Raw genomic sequence first — 9,749 nt, forward strand, 5'->3', positions numbered from 1 at the left:
ACAGAGGAATTTGTGGCAGATATGAGAGGTCGGGGTCGGCCGTATATTTGTTTGTTTTTCAATAATAATAGATGATCACTGCACGAATGACCTTCGAATGGATAAATCGCTCCTTTTGAAATGGCTCTTTTCCCTCTATTTTTAGAGGTACGCAACACGGACTGCTGAAACTGCAACGTAAATAAGACGCTGGATGAAGTCCTCTGCAGTGCTGGGAGTGTGATATGGAACTAACGTTGCTGTGAATTCAACCTAAAGTACCACCAAGCTTCACATGTTTCGTCTCTATATTGATTAATTTGAGAGAAAATAATGACATAAACTAGCTAGTTGACAGGTACCGTATCAGAGAATGGGGATTATGACTGGCTAGATATGATGATTGAGTCGGGACAGTATGGATTGTGTATGGATAGATAACTGACCACATTATTTACAACGTCAACTGAAAGACATCTAGCTACAGGTAATCAGAACAACAAACCAGTGATAAGCTTATGGTCCATCATCATATCAGGTCAACGATGATTGAACCACAGGATTGCGACGACGGTGATGAACATGAAACCCTGCCATTACCGACCCTACCCCCTATGCCACGAGAGCGGGTCTCGTTGCAGAAGAGCAGCATATGCTCCCGCTCTTACTTCATGGTGGTGATGGTCTTTTTCCATGTATACATCATCAATGTCATTGTGCTACTCCTATATGTGCACTACAACAACGGCCCAGGAGACGTACTGGCCACCCCGAACAGGGATGAGGCAAGCAGGGGAAGCAATCATCACAAACCGCCCGAGTCCCATCAGCAACAGTCAGATTCTGCCTTTCATCGGGACATGTACCTTCTACGCCTAGAGGGCATACGGGTGAGATAAGGATGCACTTGTAATTATGTGTCTGTTTAGCCCAGAGCTCAACCTTACATGTGCATTTAAGTCATTTAGCAGACGCTCTTATCCAGAGCGACTTACAAATTGGTGCATTCAATTTAGGATAGCCAGTGGGACAACCACCCTTTTTTTTTATGAGGGGGAGGGGAGGAGGGGTAGAAGGATTACTCTTATACTATTCCAGGTATTCCTTAAAGAGGTAGGGTTTCAAGTGTCTCCAGAAGGTGGTCAGTGACTCCGCTGTCCTGGCATCGTGGGGGAGCTTGTTCCACCATTGGGGTGCCAGAGCAGCGAATAGCTTTGACTGGGCTGAGCGGGATCTGTGCTTCCGTAGAGGTAGGGGGTCTAGCAGGCCAGAGGTGGATGAACGTAGTGCCCTCTTTGGGTGTAGGGTCTGATCAAAGCCTGAAGGTAATGAGGTGCCGTTCCCCTCGCAAGCACCATGGTTTTGTAGTAGATGCGAGCTTCAACTGGAAGCCAGTGGAGTGTGCGGAGGAGCGGGGTGACATGAGAGAACTTGGGAAGGTTGAACACCAGACGGGCTGCAGCGTTCTGGATAAGTTGTAGGGGTTTAATGGCACAGGCAGGGAGCTTACAGACAGTAGTTGTATAATAAGCCTCAGCGCTGGGCTAGTGTCAGTTGTGCTATTCTACTTCCATATGAATGGCGGGTTCCATGTAATCTTGAAGGCGTGAAGTTATAGTCACAGTGTTTTGTCTCTCAGGTGGGCCATGTCCAGAAGGTGTCACTGGTGCCAGACAAAGTGCATGAAATGCGGACCCTGAGCCTGAAGCCCCTGCTGTTTGGTGAGAGCTCTGCTACTAAACTTCTGCTCTGCATTGCAGCCCTCTGCACGGAGTTAGTGTCTGATGCTGTCATTGCTCTCCAAGGTTCTGTGTTTACATTGTGTATGAAGCCTAATGTTTGTGTGTGTGCATCTGCATGTGTGTGAACACCTACGCGTGTGTGTGCTGTGTGTGTGTATCTGTCTCTCCAGAGATACCAGGGTTCCTGTCTGAGGAGGAGTGTCGTGTGGTGGTCCAGCTGGCCCAGCTGAAGGGCCTGATGGAGAGCCAGGTGATGGTGCCTGAAGGACAGGAGGAGCTGACGGAGCAGCTCAACCTCAGCCCTGAGGAGATTTTCAACCTGCTGGACCTCAACCAGGATGGACAGCTACAACTCCAGGAGGTGGGTGGCTGGGCAAACAGGCATGTGTGTGTCTGTGAGCGAAGTGAAGTAAGTAACCTTGCACAAGCCTTGGTTTATGCGAGTCGGAACAGATCATAGTAGCAGGATCCTATCTCCTGTTTCTCTAGCATGAGGCAGCTTGATGTACAAGTACACCCACTGGACAGAACAATAGTCTATAACAAGGCCTCACCCCCAATCTATCTCCTTAATGCTGAGTGCCAAGCAGAGACTCACATTTTTACAGTCCTTCCAATCTCAGGGCGGACACTCTAACCACAAGGCCACTGAGTGGTGGGGCTGGGTACTGTGGCAGCAAAATATCAATTTATTATGTTCCTTTATAATGGATCAATAAAGATGTATTGTATTATCTTCTATATGTGTGTGTAATGTGTGCTTTATGTATGTGTTTCCTGGGCCTTCTACAGATATTGACACATTCACGAGTGAGGGATGGGATCTGGCTGACACCTGAGGATCTGAGAGAGATCTATGCTGGACTGAAGGCTGACCCTGACGGTAACGGTAAGAGACTGTTATTCTCAGCAAGGCCTCTCTGATAGTTAGGCCCCTCTATCTCTATGCATACAGAGCTAACTAATCCATAACACCAACAGAACACAACCACTATAATATGTCTGTGACACCAAGTCAAATTGACAGCCAGTTCCAGGGAACAAGCATGAAAATAAAAAGTTGTATTCTTTGCACAGGGACAATGATCATCCACAGCAACAACATCTCCACAAGCTTATTTTTGTCAGGCTCCTCATATAGATATACCTGTAGCTAAGTGACCCCTGTCTGTGTGTCTTTGTGAGATCTATCTGACCCCTGTGTGTCTGTGACCCCTGTCAATCTGTCTGTGTGTGTCTGCATTAGGCCTGCTGAGCCTGGAGGAGTTCAGGAGTCTGGGCAGTGATGCGTTCCAGCGGTTCTTGCAGCAGCGCGGGGTGAAGAGCAGCCAGCTGGTCAGGAACAGCAGACACACCTGGCTGTACCAGGGAAAGGGGGCACACCAGGTCCTCCGAGACCTCAAGAAGAGGTGAGGAGAGCATCACTGTCAAATGTTGTCCTGGCCTCGAAGTCTCGCCTCTGCACTGGCCTCTCTATCTCTCCTCTCTATCCTCTATTCCCTCTGTTACGTTACTATTCCAAATGTTTTAATGACATCTAGTTTTGTATGAAAAGAGTGGTGGGATTTTACTGATATTGTTCGAATCGCATGTGTATAGATAAAAACACTGGCATAGAGGATATTTTTTTTTTAAAGCCAAGTATACTGAACAAAAATATAAATGCAACAATTTAAATGATTTTACTGAGTTACAGTTCAGATAAGAAAATCAGTCAATTGAAATACATTCATTAGGCCCTAATATATGGATTTCACATGACTGGGCAGGGGTGCAGCCCCCAGGTCCACCCACTGGGGATTGGCCCAGCCAATCATAATGAGTTTTTCCCCACAAAAGGGCTTTATTACAGACAGAAATACTCCTCAGTTTCATCAGCTGTCTGGGTGGCTGGTCTCAGAAGATCCCACAGGTGAAGAAGCCGGATGTGGAGGTCCTGGGCTGGCGTGGTTACACGTGGTCTGTGGTTGTGAGGACGGTTGGACGTACTGCCAAATTCCCTAAAACAACATTGGAGGTGGCTTATGGTAGACAAATGAACATTCAATTCTCTGGCAACAGCTCTGGTGGACATTCCTGCAGTCAGCATGCCAATTGTGCGCTCCCTCAAAATTGAGACCTCTGTGGCATTGTGTTGTGACAAAACTACACATTTAAGAGTGGCCTTTTATTGTCCCCAGCACAAGGTGCACCTGTGTAATGATCATGCTGTTTAATCAGCTTCTTGATATGCCACACCTGTCAGATGGATGGATTATCTTGGCAAAGGAGAAATTCTCACTAACAGGGATATAAACACATTTGTGCACAACATTTGAGAGAAATAAGCTTTTTGTTTCTGGGATCTTTTATTTCAGATCATGAAAAACGGGACCAATACTTTACATGTTGCGTTTATATTTGTGTTCAGTATATGTTCGAATGCATGAATAAATACGGTTAGAATAAACACCATGGCCAAGGTTATTGGAATCTGATGTTAAGGATTTTTGTCCCTCCCTCGCTCTCTCTCTTCTCTCTCTCTCTCTCCTCCCTAGGGTGACCCGTCTGACCCGGCTGCCCTCTACGTTGGTGGATCTGAGTGAGCCCCTCCAGGTGGTGCGTTATGAGCAGGGGGGTCACTACCACGCCCACCACGACAGCGGCCCTGTCTACCCTGAGACAGCCTGTACACACACACGCCTCGCTGCCAACACCTCCACACCCTTCGAGACCTCCTGCAGGTGAGAGAGAGCTGTGTTGAGTCAGCCAAGCCTTGTTCTTGGCCTTGTTTTAATAATACTATATATTTATAATTCTGATTAGATGTCCTTTAGATTAAGATGATTAGATTGAGTTATTGTGTGATAATGTACTGTAACATCTGTGTACGTTAGGTGGATGTGTTTGTGGTAAACTATGTGTTTTATGGCTTTGTTTAACTTAGCGCATATAAATATATCCGTTTGTTTGTGACTTAGGCTTACATATCCATAGTGTTGTTGGTCTGCGTGTGTAGGTGTGTTCCAGTATGTGTGTGTATTAAATGTGTGTGTTGCACACCCAGGTACATCACAGTTCTCTTCTACCTAAACTCTGTTGAGGGGGGTGGGGAGACCGCGTTCCCTGTGGCAGACAACAGGACATATGAGGAAGTGGTGCGTTATTTACTCTGTGTGGCTGTGTGTGCGTTCTTGTATGTTTATATCAATCTATATTACCATTTGCGTATTTGTCTGTATATAGGTACAGCTGTATGTGTATCTGTATGTTTTTGTCAATGGGATTAATGAGTGATTATGTGTGCAGGGCTTGACATTAACGCTTGTCCTGTTGTCCGGGACAATTAAAAGAACTAGTCGGACAAGAAGAATATAGATTTAAGTTTGAAAGTCTGAAAGTAATACAAATCACAATATCAAACAATTACTCCGATCAGAATTAGATCAGAGAGGCCAACATTGGAATAATATTCAAATCTATTTTTCATGTACATAAATAAAAAACTCTACATGTCAAAATGTAGGTGATATGCATATTGGCTACAGCCTCATGTCCAACCCGATGCTGACATGAGGGAGGCGCCAGAAAATGTATCCAAACTTTAATAAGACTTTTAATTACATAAATATAGGCTAAGCTCCAGTCATGTTTGACAAATATAGGCTAATGAAGGATAATTAACATTAACGTTTAAAGACTTGATTCTGTCGACAAACTCGAGGCTCGGTTCGTTCAGATCAAATGGTAAAAAGACCGGAGACTGAAGGACAGTGCCTGTTGTGCACCGCACACCACTCATCTTGAATCTGAGCTGAAGAGCATTTTGAAACTATTTAACCATAAACTTAATTGTTTAAAACCTAGACGTTTTATGTCATTTTACGACCATAGAAATGTTGAGGGAATTATTTTATTAACACTTAATATACCATTGAAACCAGCATTCTTCTCACGTTCTATTCGATTTCAAATCAACTTTATTTTATTGTCCAGCAGCCAAAACCATAATCCTAGTCATATTAGTAACCCATGCTAGTTGATGCATCTTTAGATCTCCCCTTTCTTAATTTCTAACGGATATTTTAATCTCTGTCAAATTAAACCGCTCGCGCATGTGGTGCGCTTTTGAGAAAGGTGTTTCCCTCGCTTGCAACGCCAGGGTTGTGGGTTCGTTTCCCACGGGGGGCCAGTATGAAAAATGTATGCACTCACTAACTGTAAGTTGCTCTGGATAAGAGCGTCTGCTAAATGACTAAAATGTCAAATGTAATTGCATTTTGGAACATTCACGCAAAGTTTACAGCCATGTGTGCATTGTTGAGTTTATAATATGAAGAAATAAAACGTTATCAACATTTTAAGCTAAACGGTCTGATGCATCAGCCTCATTGCTATTTTTATTTTTTTATGTGCAGTGGTCTGTTTTGAATTGTAGACATCTTTTTTTATTGTCACAGGGACGATGGGACGCCCTTAATTTCGAGCCCCGGAGGGAATTATTTTATAAAGACATAAAAAGTATTTGGTTGTAATTGTATTGTTGCAATATTTGGTAACACTTTACTTTACACCCAGTGTCATAATACGTTATGACACGGTCATAACCATGTCATAATATGTCGTAACTGCTGACATAACTTGTCATAATATGGTTATAACAATTTCATGACCCATATATTTACACCTGTTGTGACATATATTGCATTATTTTATGGCTTCTTATGACAACTACAGTCGTGGTCAAAAGTTTTGAGAATGGCACAAGTATTGGTCTTCACAAAGTTCGCTGCTTCAGTGTTATGAGATATTTTTGTCAGATGTTACTATGGTATACTGAAGTATAATTACAAGCATTCCATAAGTGTCAAAGGCTTTTATTAACAATTACATAAAGTTTATGCAAAGAGTCAATATTTGCAGTGTTGACCCTTCTTTTTTTAGACCTCTGCAATCCGCCCTGGCATGCTGTCAATTAACTTCTGGGCCACATCCTGACTGATGGCAGCCCATTCTTGCATAATCAATGCTTGGAGTTCGTCAGAATCTGTTGGTTTTTGTTTGTCCACCCACCTCTTGAGGATCGACCACAAGTTCTCAATGGGATTAAGGTCTGGGGAGTTTCCTGGCCATGGACACAAAATGTCGATGTTTTGTTCCCCGAGCCACTTAGTTATCACTTTTGCCTTATGGCAAGGTGCTCCATCATGCTGGAAAAGGCATTGGTCGTCACCAAACTGTTCTTGGATGGTTGGGAGAAGTTGCTCTCGGAGGATGTGTTGGTATCATTCTTTATTCATGGCTGTGTTCTTAGGCAAAATTGTGAGTGAGCCCACTCCCTTGGCTGAGAAGCAACCCCACACATGAATGGTCTCAGGATGCTTTACTGTTGGCATGACACAGGACTGATGGTAGCGCTCACCTTGTCTCCTCTGGACAAGGTGTTTTCCGGATGCTCCAAACAATCGCAAAGGGAATTCATCAGAGAAAATGACTTTACCCCAGTCCTCAGCAGTCCAATCCCTGTACCTTTTGCAGAAAATCAGTCTGTCCCTGATGTTTTTCCTGGAGAGAAGTGGCTTCTTTGCTGCCCTTCTTGACACCAGGCCATCCTCCAAAAGTATTCGCCTCACTGTGTGTGCAGATGCACTCACACCTGCCTGCTGCCATTCCTGAGCAAGCTCTGCACTGGTGGTGCCCTGATCCCGCAGCTGAATCAACTTTAGGAGACGGTCCTGGCGCTTGCTGGACTTTCTTGGGCGCCCTGACGCCTTCTTCACAACAGTTGAACCTCTCTCCTTGAAGTTCTTCATGATCCGATAAATGGTTGATTTAGGTGCAATCTTACTAGCAGCAATATCCTTGCCTGTGAAGCCCTTTTTGTGCAAAGCAATGATGACGGCACGTGTTTCCTTGCAGGTAACCATGGATAACAGAGGAAGAACAAGGATTTCAAGCACCACCCTCCTTTTAAAGCTTCCAGTCTGTTATTCTAACTCAATCAGCATGACAGAGTGATCTCCAGCCTTGTCCTCGTCAACACTCTCACCTGTGTTAACGAGAGAATCACTGACATGATGTCAGCTGGTCCTTTTGTGGTAGGGCTGAAATGCAGTGGAAATGTTTTTTGGGGATTAAGTTCAGCTTCATGGCAAAGAGGGAATTTGCAATTAATTGCAATTCATCTGATCACTCTTCATGACATTCTGGAGTATATGCAAATTGCCATCATCAAAACTGAGGCAGCAGACTTTGTGAAAATTAGGATTTGTGTCATTCTCAAAACTTTTGACCACGACTGTACATAAGAGTGTCAAAACCCACATTTATTCCAATTAATTTTTTCCCTGTCAAGTTTGTTTCTTAAATCCTTTGTTGTTGTTATGTTTATTTAAATAAATGTTTTTTTGAATAAACTCATTTGATTAAATGTGGGTTTTGACACTCTTATGTAGGTGTTATAACCAGCCATAAAATAACGCAACAGGTGTAAATATATGGCTCCTGATTGTGTTATGACCATATTATGACAGGTTATGACAAGTTATGTCAGCTGTTATGACATATTATGACATAGTTATGAACGTGTCATAACGTGTTATGACACTGGGTGTCAAGTAAAGTGTTACCCAATATTTTATAGGCTACCAAGGGTGGCCAACCATCCTCCAGGAGAGCCTTAAAAGGGTAGTGTTGTATTTTGAGACAGGCTTGAATATGCAAAGAAGCCAATAGGCAGAGTGTAGCCCAAATCTTTGTCTGATTCTCTATGGTAAAATAGATAGTAATGCTTTTGTTTTTATAAAGTGGTTCCTTGCATCATACAATGATGTAAAAATGGTGTTAGACCATATATTATTTTGGGACAAGTGACAAAGTTAATGTCAAGCCCTGGTGTGTATGTTTTTGTTTTCAGTCTCTGATTCAGAACGATGTGGATCTTATGGACACGAGGAAGAACTGTGATAAGAGCAACCTGAGGGTGAAGCCTATTAAAGGGACAGCTGTGTTCTGGTACAATTACCTCTCTGACGGACAAGGTACAGACTGTACAGACATAGCATGACCCTTCTATATACACACTACTACAGCTTCATTACTGCCCCTCAGACAGGACACACAACTTATTATACACACATAGCAATTTATCCCATTTTATTCAATCACTGCTGTTCAGGTCCTTATTTAAAAACTGAAGCATGTATAGTTTTGATAAAAGTTATGTCCACTGTTGTAGAAATTAATTGAAAGATAATATTCCTATTAGTCCACATGGTAGTTATCAGTTCTGCTGTTATCAGAGCTGCTTTTGATTACACATACTAACTGTTCTCTGTTCCCAACAGGCTGGGTGGGGGAGCAGGATGAGTACTCTCTGCACGGCGGCTGTGTGGTCACCCGCGGGACTAAGTGGGTGGCCAATAACTGGATCAACATCGACCCGGATTACCAGCGCCAGGCTCGCTACCAGCAGCTGGTGTCACAGCAGGGGGAGGAGGACGCAGAGGACGAGGGGGAGCAGTCTCAGACCAGCCCTGAACAACTGCACACTGCTGACTCCCATCAGGAACTGTAGCTGTACTGCTGTAGCCTAGAAACCAAAAACAATAACCTCCCCTTAGGTCCACTAATTACACTAGTTCCAACTTCGAAAGCTGGTCCCAAAGAGGTATGGGTGGTTCGAACATTTGTCCAGACAGTGTAGTTTGTGGGCCTAAACCTCGCCCACCCCTCTTCTTCAGCCCAAAGCTACCAGAAAGCTACCCTACCACCACCCACCACATGCCCCAACCTAACTTGACTCTGTCCTGCTGTGCACAATCTTCCATGACGACACCTCTGTGGCCAGTACGAAGATAGATATTTGATATTCAGGGACTGTGGTCACTTTGGATTTATGCAACTGTGAGAGGGGGAAAAATCTAATGTTCCGATTTCACTGTTCGTTGAATTTATGCATAATTCCAAACGTTTACATTATATACGTATGCACAATTTTACCTCCCTTCTGTGTGTCACAAAACATTCATGTTAGATCTTCAGTGAGTG

General features: G+C 43.8%; 1 protein-coding gene across 1 annotated transcript; it reads left to right on the forward strand.

Annotated features, from left to right (window-relative positions):
• Positions 1 to 497: 497 nt before the first annotated feature.
• Positions 498 to 9,276, forward strand: LOC311133679 (transmembrane prolyl 4-hydroxylase-like; the record flags this gene model as incomplete). The annotated part of the gene is made up of 9 exons (XM_084167212.1): positions 498 to 869; positions 1,619 to 1,700; positions 1,892 to 2,082; positions 2,514 to 2,610; positions 2,968 to 3,130; positions 4,259 to 4,444; positions 4,768 to 4,858; positions 8,617 to 8,740; positions 9,047 to 9,276. The coding sequence occupies 9 exons, from the start codon at positions 498 to 500 to the stop codon at positions 9,274 to 9,276; spliced, it is 1,536 nt and encodes a 511-aa protein (XP_084023338.1).
• Positions 9,277 to 9,749: the final 473 nt, after the last annotated feature.

The sequence above is a fragment of the Coregonus lavaretus genome (assembly GCF_964263955.1).
Source record: "Coregonus lavaretus genome assembly, chromosome: 8".
Lineage (NCBI taxonomy): Eukaryota > Metazoa > Chordata > Actinopteri > Salmoniformes > Salmonidae > Coregonus > Coregonus lavaretus.